Below are 17,653 nucleotides of genomic sequence, written 5' to 3' on the forward strand. Positions count from 1 at the left end.
ATGCTATTTAAAATTATTTTTAACAAGTTACAAGGAGATTTGTAGCTGAAAGTGCCTTAATGTGGTACAGTCTTTCCTCAAGGATTTGGCTTTCCTTAAGTATTTAGCAGGCTTTCTAGAAGCTTCCTGTTTTGCAGTTACAGAGTCTAGTTCCAATATTTTTTTATAAACTAGTATCTCTCTTCCCACAAAGTGAGACCATAATGTTTTATAAACTGACTCTTCCGTGAATAAATGTCAAGATTAGGTTTTTTGATACTTTCCATTACGGCACAGTTAAATGGGAAAGCTGAATTACTCTAGTATTTTTCCATTTTTATTTTATTTTCTCATTTTTAAGAGGAAGTTACTGGAGATTTGTTGAGAACTACTGGCTGTCCTCACGTTTCTCTGCATGGAGTGATAAAAATGCATTTCTCCACAAATTTTGTTTGCATATAAACTTTCATCCTAAATGTTCCCTGAGCTTCTCTGTCTATTATATACACAGTATGAGGTGGCAACTGGTAGACAAATAAACAACTGGCTTATAGCACAATCTGCCAATGTTGGAAGAGGGGAAATTTTGGCTACAAACACCCAGGATATGTGCTATTTTGCTGTGTCCAGCTTTGGCACAGGAAAGTTCCATATCACTGTTCTAGTCTTTTGAGGAAGCAGTTCATAGTCCTAACTAGTGTATTTGACAGCTACTGGGTGGCAGTGAATGTTTGCAAAGTGCTTATGGAGCCATGTTACACATTTTTTAGGTTAATATCACATTGTTAAAAATGGTTCTTTTAATTATGTATTTAGTTTTTGTGCTACTCAATTGTCTTGTTGAAAGTAAAACAGGATATGTGTGGTGTCTGTTTACCTCTGTTGCAAAGTGGCTCTCACAGAAGTTTGTCTGAGAGACTCTAGTGGAGAATATTTTCGGTTTGTCTTCGTTTACATTAGGGTGCCTGGAGAAAAAAAGAGGTGCTGACATTGCAGTTATTCATGAAATATCAAATAGCTCTGCAGTGTGGGGTGGGTTTCTCTGTTCTACTAGAGCTGCAAATGATTTCTGCTTATTAACTTAAAAGCTTCTGAATATGTGCAGCAGAATCTCTATTGCAACTCAATTATTTTGGTGTAAATTGTTTTTAAAGTTACTAAAAACTATGTTAAAAGAATATTATCAAGGCCACAAAGTCAAGCACTCACAAGTTAGGAAATGCCAGAAGTGAGGGTACCTGTGCAACCTTTATTAGGCCCTCCTCTGCATATGCATTATGATACAATCTTTAACTACATGATCACATAGCAGGTGCTTAACACCCCCGGCAGCCAAGCTTCCCCCAGTGCTTCCTGCCTGCCTACAGCCCCACTGATTAATTCCTCCCCCTCCCTTCCAGTTCCTCCTGCATGCTGCTGAACAGTATTGATCTGAGTATTCAGTATTTGTGTTTGGTCACTTTAGTAATATATAAATATGTGTTTCTGCTTCCTGATTCAATGAACAAAGATTTTATAAGAAGGCAGAGGGTTTGAATAAGTTACTGATAGTGCAAAAACATCCATGTGAGTATTCATGACACTTTTGCTCTCTGCAAATATTATTGGGTAATATGTTTGCAGAAAGTGAATAAAGGAGTGGTGAATATCGTCAGAACAAATTTGTGGTTTTATTCAAATGTTTGTGAACACTTTTTTCACAATAGTCCCCCTTTTTCACAATAGTTCTAGACCTACTGTTTGGAAGAATGCTACACAAATGCTGGGAGAGAGTGCTATTTAAAAAGAAATACAGTGGGGCTCTATTTTTAATGACAGTCTCAAAGGGACATCCACAACCTTTATGAAATAGGGGCTGGTAAAACTGGGGACATATGAGCAAAGGTGTTTTTGTTTGGTATAGTACTTCATATTAATTTTAAATGTTTCGTGAAACTGACATTCAAATATGTGAGTGTATTTGTGTGACTGAAACAAACATTACATCTAAAATTTATAAATGTTAACATTAAAAACTGAGTGTGCTTGGTAATTTACTGAAGAATGCTTTCTAGGGCCAGGGGGACACATTCATTTTGTATAAAATTGGGATTTTATTGTACAATTTTCTCTTGGTTCGTCTCTGTGCAGATTCATTTTTAAAATTTTGTTTGACATTGCTGAATTAGGAGCAAATAATATATTGTGCTGCTCTTTCTAAATGACAGGGTTTGGGGTGGTTTTCATGTTGTGTAGGAGCTGTTGAAATACCACATCAATTAGGCAGACAGAAGTTTATTACTCACTGCACAGAGTAGTCATGTAAAGCCACACATGGATATTTGCAAGGACGTGTCCTCTGGCAAGACAAAGAGTTATCAGGCATAAATTATTTATTAATTATCTTTTTCATACTGTCTCCTTTGTTGCCTCTTCTCTTTGGTTTATCTTAAAGGGGTGGTGGTGTGTTTATATAGAGACCTTTTGGGTAACTGCCTTCGAGTATTTCTCCTTTTTCCTCTCCACGTTTTTCTCCATTGTTATAGGAGCTTTTCTGTATAATTTATCATTTGAGCCTGAGCGTTGTGATTTATTGAAGTGTTTCAGCCTGCTGCTTTTTAAAAAAATGTAAAAGTTTGTAAAAATATAAGAGGGGGGAAGAAACAGGGTGGGTACATGTGTTTGTATAGCTTTCTAAGCAGGAAGTCTGCTTTATTGCTTTTCTTCTCATTTTTGTCTAGAGGTTGGGGATAAACAAGACAGATCCAGGCACTTTAACAGCAGATGAGATTAGTAAATTTGTACGCCTTGATATTGACCCATCTACCATAACATGGCAAAGAGGTAAGTATTAACGGTCAATAAGGCCTCACTTCAGCACAGTACTTAATCACAAGCCTGTCTTTAAGTTTGAGGTGTTTAATGCCTGTTTTTCTTCTGTCTTCTCTGAAAAAAGCTACTTGTGGCCAGATGCTTAACATATTTAAATATATTAGACTATTTAGATAGATGTATTCAAATCAACGGGGCCTGACAAAATTTATACAGGGGTACTTAAGGAACTAACTGAAACAATGTTGGAAACATTTGCAATTATATCCAAGAAGTCATGGAGGATGGGTGAAGTCCCAGAGGACTGGAGAATGGCAAACATAATACATATCTTTTTACAAAGAGGACCCAGGGAATTACAGACCAAGCAGCCTGACTTTGATACCTGGAAAGATACTGGAATAAGTTATTAAACAATCAATTTGTAAGTACCTAAAGGATAATAGGATGATAAATAATAACCAACATAGATTGGTCAAGAGTAAATCATGCTAAACCAACCTAATTTCATTCTTTGACAAGGTTGCTGGCCTAGTGGATGGGGGGAAGAAGTAGATGTGCTATATCTTGATTTTAGTAAGGTTTTGTGCCTCATATGACATTCTAATAAACAAGAAAGGGATATGTAGTCTAGATGAAATTACTATAAAATGTGTGCACAACTGGTTGAAAGACTGTACTCAGAGTAGATATCAGTGGTTCACTGTCGAACTGGGAGGGTGGGTATCTGCATGGATCCGTTCTGGGTCCAGTGCTGTTTTATTCGTTAACGATTTGGGAAATGGGGTGGAGAGTGTTCTTATCAAATTGTGGATGGCACCAAGCTGCGGGGAAAAGAAAGCGGGAGGTTGTTAGCACTTTGGAGGACAGGATTGGAATTCAAAATGACCTTGATAAATTGGAGACCTAGTATGAAATCAACTAGATAAAATTCAATAAAGGCAAGTGCAAAGTACTACATTTAGAAAGGAAAAATCAAATGCACAGGAATAACTGAAACTGAACGGAAAATGAGGAATAACTGACTAGGCAGTAATAATGCTGAAAAGTATGTGGAGGCGTTATAGTGGATCACAAATTGAATCTGAGTCAACGATATGATGCAGTTGCAAAAAATGAAAATATAATTCTGGGGTGTCTTATTGTGTCAAATGTGAGACAGGTAATTTTCTCACTCTACTCGGCACTCGTGAGGCATCAGCTGGTGTATTGTATCCAGTTCTGGCTGCCATATTGTAAGAAAGATGTGGAGAGAGTCAAGAGGAGAATAATAAAAATGATAAAAACTTGACCTATGTGGAAAAATGTAAAAAAAACTGGGTGTGTTTAGTCTTGAAAAAGGAAGACTCTGGGAGACCTGATGATGGTTTTCAAATATGTTCAGGGCTGTTATGAAGAAGAACAGTAATCAGTTATTCGTCATATCCATTGACGGTAGGACAAGAAGTAATCAGCTTCATCGTCCGCAAGAGACATTTGGCTTACATATTAGGAAAAAGTCTCTAACTGTAAGGATAGATAAGTCCTGGCATAGGTTACCGAGGGAGGTGGTGAAATCCCCATCATTGGAGGTTTTAAAGAAAAGACTAGACAAACACCTGTAAACTTTTGATTAACATGGGGGGCAAAATGCACTTGTCACTAGTAACAGGTTCTTTACTGAGGTGGCTATGTAAGAAGTTGTATTAAAAATAAAATTGGTGGGCACCAGACTTTTTGAGTTTTATTTTATATAGACAAGTATAATTAAAATTATAGAAAAATAAAATCAAAATAAATACAACAAAATGATCCCCTACATTGTGCATACTCACAACCTTATGGAAACTAAGTGGAGAGCACCATAGGAAGGCTTGATGGTACTAAGGCTTCTGCCATTCTTTCATCTCTGATGTCCCAATTAAGGATTGGTCTGACCATCGTCTTATACTTTTTCTTCCTTCCATCCCCCCACACATCCAGGACCATCTTTGATTTGGGTCTCACCCTTTTGCCTGTGTTGGTCATTCCAGGGACCATAATTAGGGTTTTGACTGCTTATTCAAGTTGTATGCATCAATGTACCTGCCCCGATTTCAATTTCAGAAATGCGCTTTCACTTCCTGGTTATATGTATCGAAAAATCCCTAGAAATCTATTATTTTAAGCTCACTTCTGCTGCTTTGCGGTTTCGGTATTTATCACAAAAAACTATTGCTAAATCTTGCTAACTATCCAGGCCTATTAATCCTTAAACTTATTACAAAGCCTATTTCAAATACTTTTACATTTTGTTTTCTTCTACTTGTGTTACAGCATTAATTATTTAACAACACTTCCTTAAGAAGCTTAATTTATTCTAAAATATAGATTACTGTTTATTCTCAGGTATGGACCTCCTAAGATCAGGTCAGGGGCCAAAGCTCCTGGATGGTCTAGATATACATGATCCTGCCTAAGCATGGTCTTTCTAAGCGAAGTCCTTTCCAGCCTTACATTTCTATGATTCTGTGTGAATTAAGACCTAAATTAACTAGCCTAAAGAGTTGAGTCTACTGATTTATATGAACAATCCATTTTCAAACCACTAATATGAGTACATAACAGAAATTTTGAAGTAGCATGCTGAACAATTAACTAGGTTTAAATTACAAACAGAATCATGTGTTGCTCTTTTAAAGCTGTGGAAATGTTCTCTTAACAGTCTACATTTTCATTAAAAGTTAGTGTGTATTTTTAAAGAACAGATTTTTCTGTGTAAGTTGCCATACCATACCTTGTCACCCAGATGAAATATTTCTTAGAAATCCATGTAAAATGGAGAGCCCCTTAAATTTTTCTAAATTTTCCTCCTGTCCTTGTTCCTTATTGTTCCTTACAGCTGTTTAGATTATTTGTTACACTCTATTTCATATTTCATGTGCCTGCCGTGGAAGTTTAGACTATGAACTATTCCATTGCTTTTGTCTGACTAAAGAAGCAATAAGAGATGATGATTTTAAGAGAGTGTTTGAACGATTGTACTTTTCACAGTAGTTTCCTCTGATCATAATGAAAGTGAGGGGAAAGTTACGGTACTGTTTAATCCAAGCATGTTAACCAACAAACAGGTATAAGTAGTCATCCTTCTAGTCTGGCAGCTCTCTACGTTCAGTCACAATGCTCTTAGTTTAGTGCTAGGATTCAGAAATACAGCAATGAGCACAGGTTCTGGATCTTGTCAGTATAAGAAAAGGCTGTGGAAGGCTTAGTGCCAAATGACAATCTTCATATTTAATTGGTGGGTTAAAGTACTATGTATCCTTGCATCAGTTGTAGAGAATATGACAGGTACGCATTAATTTTAAAAAAAAGGAGTACTTGTGGCACCTTAAAGTACCTTAGAGTACTCCTTTTCTTTTTGCGAATACAGACTAAGATGGCTGAAACCTGTCATTAATTTTAAAGTTTTTCAAACAAATATTATTCAACGAAAAATGCCTATTAATGGAACATGGGGTTCTGACTACCACCTATAAAAGACAGGAAATTGAGCAATTAAGTTTCCTTACCACCCTTTTACTCTGTCTCCTTGTGTGCATACTTTATAAGATACAGGTTATTTCATTAATATAGTATTGGGCTATGCAATATGCTATGTTTATTATTATGCATGCAAGTGTGTGTGTGTGTGTGTGTGAGAGAGAGAGAATATGGCACTGTGATGTGGCATAACATTTTCATCAGCATTGTTTGGCAGAGTTGCATTACTCAGAAGTCAGTTATTCAGTTTGTCCAAAACAAATGCCAGTGAAGCCTTTATACCACTCTGCATAGAATGCATATGCCACATATGTTACAGCAAAACTGTTTTGGCAGTGTTTGAGATTTGAAATGTTTTATTGGGATTATTTCTGGAATCCTTCTACCTGTAAGCCAAGTGCCTAGGTTATCAAAGATTCTTGTGGATGGAGCTGAAGAGGGAGACCGGGAACTATCTAAAAATGACTTAAAAACAACATTTATGTTTAAATTTAAAGTCAATTACATTGCTGTGCTAGACTAAGCACATGCTGCACATCATTGGAAAGTGGGAAATCTCCTTTTTTCCAGTAGTATAGTGGTATAAAGCTCCCAGTTTTACTCTTGGAGGATCAGGAGATAATAGATCTTAAATCCATCACTGACTCAGGATTAAACCTGGTCATCCTGGCAAGTATAAATTTAGGGTAAGAAGGAAGAAACATTTGTTTGGCAGATTGATTTTTTAGAAGTGGCAACTCTTTGAAATGGCAACTCATGGAATTGAAATATTGAAATAAACCTGGAGGAGCTGGATTAGTGGGCAGAGAGCAGATGAACTGGTCAAAAGACATAAGTTTAGCATATGACCCTGTAACTTATCACGTGGTCCTACAATTTAGCACATGGATATTATCTCCACTTATTATGTTCTGTTTTTAGATTTTTATACTATGCCAGTCACCATGGCACCTAAGTATGTATAGTGTATGTTTTATATAAAATATAACTTATAAAACAAAGATGGATTTACTATGGAGAGATAGAGAAGTAAATTTGTTCATTTATTGTAGTGAGCTATCAAGATTTATAAACTGGTTATTTTTGCTGGACTTAATGCTAAAAGGTGACCAGTGGGAGTTGGGGGCTTTTGACACCGTGCAGGATTCATCCTATAATAAATACATTCAAGGAGTTGAGGGCGGTTTGGCAACCAACTATCCTAATTCTTTTAGTCATGACAATAGCTATACATTGGATATTTTTTTTAAATATGCAGTCTTTCTTTTTAGAGGAAGTTCCCACTGCCACCAGCCAATCCTTGCTTTCCTCCCTCTTGCTCTCTGGTGCTGGTAGTAATCATTCTGTCTCTATATCCTCTCCTCTCCTTGTCCTCATCCATTTAGAAAAATACTTAAAAGGTGCTGTTCACCCCACAGAGAGATCTCCCTTGCTATCACTCTGAATCATGTTGGTAATGCTTGTGCTCTTCAGCGGCTTTTGGCTCTTTAAGGTCACCAGTGAGCTGCTGGGTTCCCATTTGGGTTTTTACTTTTATTTAGCACCAAACCAGCAGGATTAACCTTTGTTTACAGATTTAGTAAAAGATGGCCCTGGTTGAGACCAAATATGCCGATTTGAACACTAAGGCTCCATTCATGCAGTGAGCTGTGAGTGGGTGGGCCCATTCACCTGTGTAGACATGGATCTCCAGTAGAAATGCAGATGAACCCTTAAATGTAGTGCTACTGTAATCAAACCAGAAACCTTGGTTTGGTTTATGTGGTTTACCATTTTTTCCAAAGAAAATGCTAGACCAGGGGTCTCAAACTCAATTTACCTGAGGGCCACTGCCAGTCCTCAGATCCTCACAGCAGGCCAATAATGTCACTGAAGATGGTGTTCAGAAAATAAAATGTTTATATTGTATTTTTTATTTTGGATTTCTTAGAAATAATAAAACTGTCATACAACTTTATACAATTCTTCCCCTGCCAGAGAGTTTTCAGTGTTTGTCAGACACCTGGCAACGCTTCAGTTCTGTCAGTTTGTTGATGTTTGGCCTCAGAGACTGAGTAGCTGAAACCTTTAGGATTGCAGCAAGGTGGGCATCAGATAGTTGTGTTTGGTATTTTGACTTGTTTATATTCATTGAGGAAAAAAGTGATGCCTCCATGGCTGACGCTGCCCGGCAACTAATGATGCTGCCTATATGGCTGACTGTGCCCGGCAACTAGTGATGGTATCTCTGTCCCTCTCCCCCAGCCAATGAGAGCTACGGGTGCAGCGCCTGCAGCAGACATTGGTGGCTGCATGCGTCTCTCCTCTGTGAGCCGCAGTGGGGAGGTTGTTGGGCTGCAGATGGCCCGTGGGCCAGGACTTTGAGACCCCTGTGCTAGACTTTCTCTTTATCCAGTATCTTTTAAAATGCAAGTTTTATCCACTAATCGCTTTAGTTTCATTAGAATTGTCTTAATCTATGTGAAAATTGCTTTTAATATTAATAAGGCATTGTGGAATCATGGAAGTGTGGGGGTGGAAGGGACCTTGAGAAGTCATTGCATTCTAGCATTTTGGCAATGTGCTGATTCTCAGGATACTAAGAGCAAAGGCTTTGCTTTTAAGCTCACGAAAATGAGTTACCATTGCTTTGACCATTGCAATCCTCTCTTTGCATCCCTTTTGCTGGCTCCCTCTTTTCTGTATCAGACATAAGCTATTTCATTTTCAAGACCCTTTATGACCTATCCCCACCCTACCTGACTTGACATAAGGAATTTAAAATGGGAAAGGCTTCATTTCTTGGAAGACAAGATTAGGGTGGTAACTAGATCAGCAGACTGAAAATGGAATGTTTTATTTACTAAGATAGTAAATGGGTCAGTAAGGTAAAAGACAATGTCTGAGCTAGCTAAGATGAGAGGGAGAAAACCCAGGGAACCATTTACTACAACAAAAAAGATAATGGACAAGAGAAATCAGGAGCGTAAAGCCTGAGGTAAAGAGGAAAGTTGAACATGGACAGAGCATGCATGCTGTGGTGGGATTGATTCCTAGAAAATGATCAAGCCAATCCCAAAAGGTCATCTTTCACCTCCAATCAGTCCGTGATGTCAGCTTCCTTCCCCCACTTGTTGAATTTTCAAGCAAGCACTTTCATACTTTCTCCCATGTTGCCCTTCACGCTTGGGAGAAGCTCCCCATAAGCATCTGCAGAACTCTCCTTAAAACTTTTTTGCCAGAAACTTTATTACCTCATTGTTTCCATGTGCTCCCCCATCTGTCTGTCTCTGCCTCTGCCTCTTGTCTTATATATAACACGTGCACTCTTTGGGGAAAGCACTGCCTTTTTGTTCTGTTTGTACAGCACCTAGCACAGTGGGGGCTTTGCTTATGAGCAGGACTCACAGGCAGTAGTTGAGTATAAATAACAAATCGTACGCAAAGAATATTTTCCCCAACGAATCTTTAACGTAAGTGTACTGATGGACTTCTGGGAATTTCTAGCAAAGACTAAAAATAAAACTGAGATTTTGAGTGATATTAGATTTTATATCAAAGTTCTTGTGAATATTCAGTCTATGAGACCTGATGCAGTGTATATGGTAATTAGCCATCATGAGTGTGGTTTGTTATAGAATATGTAACTGATGCTGAGTCTGAATCTCTTAACAGGTAAAAAGGATACAAGGTTCATATAGTTATAATATCTGTTTTGGGCATGGTTGGCTTTTTAGTGGGTAAGGAATTAGAAAAATAGTTGGGTGGTTCTTCATTTTTGACTTCAAATCAGAAACAAGAAAGATTAATTTTATGTCTCTTTTTTGTTAACGAGACAGCCAGAAAGGATAGTATAAATATAATGATATACTCAAGAGCCAGCTGTATTTTATGCCATTTGCCAGTTCAGATACTGCTACATTAGTTGTATGTAATGTAATTATTTTGTTCTCAGAATGTAAGGATTCTGATAGGCAGAAACCAAACTGAATAAAAATCAACCCTATCTGTTGTATTCCATGTGCTTAAAAAGAAGCAGCTAAGTTGGAATCAGTGTAGACTAGCACAGAGGATATTATAAATTTAAAAGAAAAGTGGTATGCCTCAAAAAGAGGATGCTGAGTAGAGGTCCCAGTTTAATTCCCAGGGATACCCAAATGGTAACAGTAAATTCAGAGGCACTTTTAGTGGAACTCTGCATTCATACCTGGCTAAATACCAAAGGCATTACTCCACCACAGTGAACACCTACCTTCACACTAACTTGCCGGTCTCTTCACAGCAGGAGCTCTTTCAGATTAGTGGGCCCTTCTTTTTGGTGCTCAAAAACGCACGCTTTAAGTTAAATGCTGCCAAAAATGCACCCTTTTCTGTAGTTGGAAGAACTAAGTTTGCTTCAGCATAAATTTAAATAAAGATGAGGGAGGGGATCCATGAAATGGATTTGGCTGCACTTTGAGTATTGTGAAGATATTTCTCAGTTAAGAGCTCAGTGGATATTCAAATAAGGGTTAAGTATGTTAGATAGATGTTGCTTGCTTGTCAATTGGAAAAGACTTCCTGCCAAATGGCGTTAGATAGACATGGAAGTAAAATAGGAGATGGTAACTGCATATTGAGATGCAGAAAAATGACATGGTGTGGAATTTCTTGGGACCTAATTTGCTAATGTAATGCTGTTTTTGAAGGGGAAGGGCTTAAGCTAAAGGTACATTTACAACATGGGAATACTTATTTGGCCATCTGGTAGTCTAAAAATGTATTTTCAAAACCTTGTCATGAAGAGGTGTGCAGTGGGTGGGTCTGGAATGGTGCTGATCCACTAAAACAGGCTTTTGTTACACCTGTTACACCAGGAGATGGAGATTAAGATTTTGCTGTAGTAGCTAAACAGAGGGATTCCAGTAAGATCTTATTGCTCCCAACAGAAGATTATTCTATCAAAGAAGTTACAGTTGAGACATTTCAGACTGGACATTTAAGAGTGTAAAAGCTAGTACATCTCAGCTAGGAAAGAGGAGCCTATGTGCACTACTGCAAAGTTAATCTAGATGTAGAAGTATGCTCAACTGAGTGCAAAAGCATATACAGTACTGCAAAAAATAATGTATTCTTATATCAGGCGTATGTGGAGAGTAACTAGGTGGCTGATTCTCTGTCAATGTAAATGTTTCATTTTTCTTCTTTCCTCTCTTTCCTCCCACCCTCTTTCCAGTATTGGATACAAATGACCGATTCCTAAGAAAAATAACAGTTGGGCAGGCAAATACAGAGAAGGGATTTTTCCGACAGGTATGTACTATTATATCCTAGATGTTGTTGTTTTTCTGGGCAGAATTTGTTTTCAAGCATGAGAAATAGTTGCTGTTCTACAATCCTTTCAATAAATTGTTTAGGACTAAATTGCCAACGTCTAATTGTTATATGTATTTGTAGTACCCTAGCCATGAAATTGGATGCACTAATGACAGTGTCATGTCATAGAAACTGAAACCAATGTGTACGGCATGGTGTTTCACAAGTAGTTTAAGAAATCTGTAACTTTTAGAGTCTCAACTTTATACATTTAATGCAATTAACTAATTTATGTAACATCTTTTCTTTTTGTATTTTGTAAATTTACAAAATTTTCTGCCCTACTTAAATTTTATCATCTTCTGCTTAGGTCCTCAGTTTAGTTTTGTTTAATTAATATTTATTTATGTCTTTGATTTAATTTAAATGTGAAAAAGGGTGATTCTTCATGTACTTTAGATGGCCCTTGTTATAACTTACAGCGCAACATCATTTTTTTTACTTTCTCATACATTACAGACTTGGGCCCTGAAACAGTTAAGACTTAAGCATGAGCTTAATTTTAATGGAAGTAAATGGAACTGCTCAGTGTGTAAAATGTAAGCACAGTGAGAGTCTTTGAAATTTCAGCACCTTGCAGTGATAACTATACCATTTCTCGAAATCCAGTTGGAAACAGTTAATGCAGAACTTTCTGATGAACTTAGAACTACCATCCATTGGCTTTAAATGCACCAGTTTTCTTGAGCTCAGATTTATATAAATGTATTTTTTTGGTCCAATGTGTCATAAGTCACTAAACATTTCTAGAGGGTTTAGTGGTGGTAATAATCTTCCCACCCACAATAGGAAGTTAATGACTTAAAAATTAGCTTCATTTGAGAGTACTAAGTGTATACACAATAATGAATCAAATTGGAAATTGATGAAAATGTTCCTTGCAAATATTCCATAGGCAGCAGTTAATTCTTTAGTTTCAAGCATCCTTCATGTGTAGAGCTTGTCCCACTATTATTCCAAGAAAGTTAGTGTTAAGTATTTTTTTCGGTACGATCCCAACAATTTATTAACAGCATGACATTGTTAACATTAGCAAAGCATGTCAGATATGACATACTGTGCTTAGTGCAGTTTAATGCACACCTTGGTTGAACAGAGTGGCATGAGGATTAGAACAAGGAAGTGAATAAATCAGCAAATAGTGGGAGGAGAACACAGGATCAAATCGAGGATTAAAATAATTTTTAAAAATAACTAAAATCCGTACACCTCAGAACAAGGCTTTTGGGGGCCAGGAAGTATCAATCAGGAGGGCTTATCCAAATGAATCCATCAGATTATATTTGATGTTTATAGGTTAGGGCACCAGCACAAACGAAAACAGGAGGAAGGGGAAAGCAGGAATAGTCAAATGAATACCTACAAATTGATTGGACCATGACATCATCTTAATTACTTTTAGCACATTTGCATTCCTTCCGACAAAACATCTCTCATTTGTTTTCTCTGTTAGTATTGTAAACTGTTCAGGGCTGGAAACCTGGCTAACTTTCTGTTCTGTGAAATGCTTAGCATGCTTTATGCAGCAGAGAGTTGTGCCTTCATTGCATCTGAAGTATCCATTAGTGAGCACTAATACGCAGTGTGAAATAAATGCCCATTTCATTGTGATTATTTATATTAAGGTCTCAGCTAGAATCAGGGCACAGTTGTGCCAGGTTCTGTACAAACATAGAATTCGTAAAATTTAAAAGTTTGTGTAAGTGTAAGACTTCAGTTGGATCTGAGTTTTGCCAACACTTTGTGCTTTTGAAAATCCCATCCTTAAGTTTCTTTCCCATTCCACAGCTGCTCTGGTTTATGAGACAGGAGGATGCAAAAGGTGAAGTGCTATAAAGAAGACTTCAGCACCCATATTCAGACTGATTTTTTTTTCACCTATTGAATTATTCAGATGATTAGGGATACAGATAAATGTTCACTTTGGATTAATACATATGTGGAAGAGAATTTCTTTTCAACACCTACCTTCTATGACAAAAATAGAAAATTAAAAATTAACTGATGCTCATCTATGATGATTGGCTCTGACTGAAACAGATCCTTTCAGCTCTTGGAAGGGAACATTTTTGTGTACTTAGATTTGGTTCAGTCATTCATTGTAATTATTAGTTCAGAGCCAGAGTCTATACTGCAGGGGAGGAAGGGGAGTATGTTTTAAGTTGGGTTAGCTAACTCAGGTTAAAATAGCAGTGATGACTTGTTGACTGAGCTTTAACTTGGTTAGCAGCTGGAGTTCAAGCCTATGAGGCTATTGCAGCCAAGCATTGACAGGTTGATAGTGAATGAAAGACGATAGGTAGGGTGGAGACTGACTCTGAAGGGCTTTGAAAGTGAATATAAACAGCTTATGTCCGATATGATAGAGAAGGGGAAGCTAGTGGAGGGATTAAAAGAGAGAGGGGTGATCTGGTCAAAGCAACAGGCAAGAAAAATAGTCCAGTCCTTTTGGTGCAGTGCTCACAGAACCTTATTAAGTTCACTGCTTCTTTAGAGAGACAGACACCGCACCGACCTGCTACTTTAGGTGAGGACTTAGGCATCTTGTTAGTATGTAGCACTGAGGTGGATTATAGTCAAACTAAAAATAAGTTTGTGATGGGTTCCCCCCAGAGATGCCACCTGAAACTGGGGTACCACTGAGCCCGCCTGACCTACCAGCCTTGGCTCCCTTTACACCAGAGGTGAGCAAACTATCTGGCCCACAGGACCATCCTTCCCTGCCCCTGAGCTCCTGGCCCGAGAGGCTAGTCCCCGGCCCCTCCTCCGCTGTTTCCCCTCCCTCACAGTTTCGCTGCCACTTTGAGTGGCATGGTAAGGGGGCGGCAGCGGCGTGCGCGTGGCGGTGACTAGGTTTGGTAGGGGGTCCCGGGGGACAGTCAGGGGACAGGGAGCAAAGGGCAGTTGGATGGGGTGGAAGTTCTGGGGCGGGGAACAGGGGAGGTTGGATAGGTTGTGGGAGTGCAGGGGGGGTTTGTCAGGGGGTGGAGGTGTGGTTAGGGGTCAGGGCAATCAGGACAGGGAGCAGGGGGGTTTGGATAGAGGGTAGGATCCCTTTGGAGGGGAGGGGGCAGTCAGGGGACAAGGAGCAGGGGGGGTTGGATGGGGCAGGGGTTCTGATGGGGACAGTTGGGATGGGAAGTGGGAGGGAGCGAATGGGGGCGGGGGCCAGGCTGTTTAGGGGGCACAGCCTTCTCTACCCGGCCCTCCATACAGTTTCTCATCCTGATATGGCCCTCAGGCCAAAAAGTTTGCCCATCCCTGCTTTACACTATATTGCTTTGACAGGCCGTCAAGCCCCCTCCAGCACACATGCAGGTAGGGACACACAGATGCTGAGATCAGCTCTCCATGGGAAGTCTCAGCTAAGGAATTGCCCAGTTACTGAAGTGCACACCTCCCTTTGTAGGGTAAATCCAAAATTATACCATCTTGCACTACACAGGGAAGTGTACAGTGTAAGCTCATGAAATTCGCCCCCTCCGTCAATGTGGAGAGGAATATACACAGCTTTCTGCCCCGAGTTATGACTCCCACACACACTGGTTTTAGACAAAGCAAAAATAAGTTTAACTACGAAAGATCGTTTTTAAGTGATTATAAGGGGTAGCAAACAGATCAAAGCAGATTACCTAACAAATAAACGAAAATGAAATCTAAGCTTAATATACAAAAGAGATAGGATATGAGTAGCAAATTCTCACCATAATTGTTGATTTAGGCAGTTTGCAGAGATTCTTGAGGGCAGGCTGCACTTGCTTGCAGCTTAAAACCCCAGGTATTCCTTTCAAAGGCTAGAAATTCCTCTAGCCTGGGTTCAGTCCTTCTCCCCCAGTCCAGTCTGTTACGGTTCAAATACAAGACAGCACAAAGCTTTAAGCAAGCAAACAGGCTGGTCTGCCAATGGACTGGTCCTGTCAGCTTTCCACCCTCTCCTTTATTCTTTCTCTCCCCCCGCGCATTACGTTCTCCAACAGATAAAAGGAATACACTGGCTTTGTTTAACATTCTTATTTACCAATTTCTATCTACCGCATTCCTAGCTCTCGGGCCTTGAGCCCAGTCCTGGGAGGCTTCCCACGGTTCATGTCATCTGGGCGAGATTCCAAGGTTCATGCCCTTGAGAGGAGCTGTGTGTGCACTGCTCCTACACAACACTCCGGGTGTGCCCTGAATGTTGCCAAGTGCATGAACCTTGAATGAATCCTACACCAGTCCTTGTTCTTCAGGTGTTTCCAGCAGTCTTTTTGGGCGGGGAGTCAGTGAAGAACCACGATGATGTCACTCTCCTGCCTTAAATAGCTTTTGCATAGGGTGGGAACCCTTTGTCTCCAAGCTTGGTTCCCATGCCCAGTCAGTGGAAAAACACTGGTATTCCAAGATGGAGTCCAGTACCAGGTGACTTGGTAGGGTCACAGCAGCTGTAACTTGGAGGCTGTTTGTAGCATCCTCAGGAAGGCTCCCTTAGCATTATCTAAGACCTATTGTTCTCCCTAATGGCCCTTTCCAGACTGCCATCTAGACTGATTGTATTCTGCCTAGTGGGCATTCCCCAGGTGTAAACATACTTGTAATACAGATTCACAGTCAATATTCCTAACTTCAAGTGCAAAAATAATCCATCCATACAAATAGGATAATTAGATTCAGTAAATCATAACCTTTTCAATATCTCACATGACCCATCTTGCATAAAATATCATAGTTATGCCATAATCATATCGTATCATATCATATATATATCAATATATATATATATAATAGCTCTATGAAGAATATGGGCTGCAGTGTCACAAAGTTTATTAACAAAGAACATAGGGTGAAGTGATTTCTAGTAATAGTGAAAGGTATGAAGGGTTATAGACAAAACAAACAAAACACACTTTCTATTGATTAAATTTAACTTCAGCAAGTTATATTCATGGTTTAAGCAGGTTTCTCACCTATATTCATTTTCCATAGACTTCAACCTCCTTGGCTGAAGGACCCACTGTTCTGTGATTTCGAGAGCTCTGGCCTCTTCAGTCACTCAAGTGATGGATAGCTCAAATGTCTTTTTGCCCCTCCTTATATTATCCCCAAAGTTCATTGTCTTTGTTTCAAGAGCTAGGAAGGCTTTCTGTTGTTCTCTTCCTGTGAACTTCTCATCCTTCTGCTGATTCATATGTAAATAGAGCTTCCATTGTTTTTTGGTCTCACAGTCAGTTGATTTAATTGCTTTATTCTTTGGGGTTCCGATTCCCTGGGGTGTCTGGACCCTGACTGTATCACAGAAAGTAACATTGACTGATAGTATAAAATAGTATGTATTATTGTAATAGTTAGGGTTGTGGCTGGTTTTTTAATAAAATGTTATATCATTCCTCAAACATTTCCCGGTGGTGGGTTCTTTCCCCTTTCTTTTTAATTTATATAAAAAAAGGAAAAACCCTCATATACACAAGGAGAAATAGGCATTTTAATTTTAATGATGGTGATGAAAACTCTGGAATTCACAATAAAAGCATAAACTCTGTTCTTAAAACCATCCTGATAAAATTAGATGGTGTTGCAATTTATGTGGTGTGTGAAATCTCTCTTTGATCTCAGATTCATTCACTGTCTCTCAGTGCTGCAAGGATAAGTTAGAGTATCATCATCCTTAACCCTGGATTTTCTTATTTTCGTTAGTTCAAGGAAGGCTTGGCCATAACACTGTTTTAACATAGCTGGGGACGTCTAACTATGTACCCCCAGCTGTTTTGTTGGATACACGGCTTTTTTCTCTGTTAATAAAGAGCTAGCCCAAATTAAAGTTTGAAAATATCTGTTTTATAACTTTACTGTTGTCATTTTGGATCCAAATGCTGTAAATCTTTACTCACGTACAGATAGTCTTTATTGACTTGTGTGTGTATGTATGTTTACCTATTTATATCTCTGATCCAGAAAAACATTCAAGCATTTGTTCAACTTTACATGAACAAGTTGCCACGTTGACCTCAGTACAATTATTCACATGCTTACATTTAATCAAGTGCTAAGAGAT

General features: G+C 38.8%; 1 protein-coding gene across 9 annotated transcripts in view; it reads left to right on the forward strand.

Moving 5' to 3' along the window:
• MTHFD1L (methylenetetrahydrofolate dehydrogenase (NADP+ dependent) 1 like) overlaps window positions 1-17,653 on the forward strand; it is a 247,910-nt gene that overhangs the window by 75,429 nt on the left and 154,828 nt on the right. For 7 of the 9 annotated variants that reach the window (XM_073337644.1, XM_073337645.1, XM_073337649.1 and 4 more), the window contains 2 exons: window positions 2,700-2,802; window positions 11,486-11,562. In XM_073337644.1, coding sequence (XP_073193745.1) covers window positions 2,700-2,802; window positions 11,486-11,562 — 180 coding nt within the window. Of the gene's footprint in view, window positions 1-2,699; window positions 2,803-3,062; window positions 3,215-11,485; window positions 11,565-17,653 lie in introns of those variants that run through there. The other 2 variants (XR_012158087.1, XM_073337655.1) reach the window with 2 other exon arrangements.

The sequence above is a fragment of the Lepidochelys kempii genome, chromosome 3 (genome assembly GCF_965140265.1).
Source record: "Lepidochelys kempii isolate rLepKem1 chromosome 3, rLepKem1.hap2, whole genome shotgun sequence".
Classification (NCBI taxonomy): Eukaryota; Metazoa; Chordata; order Testudines; family Cheloniidae; genus Lepidochelys; species Lepidochelys kempii.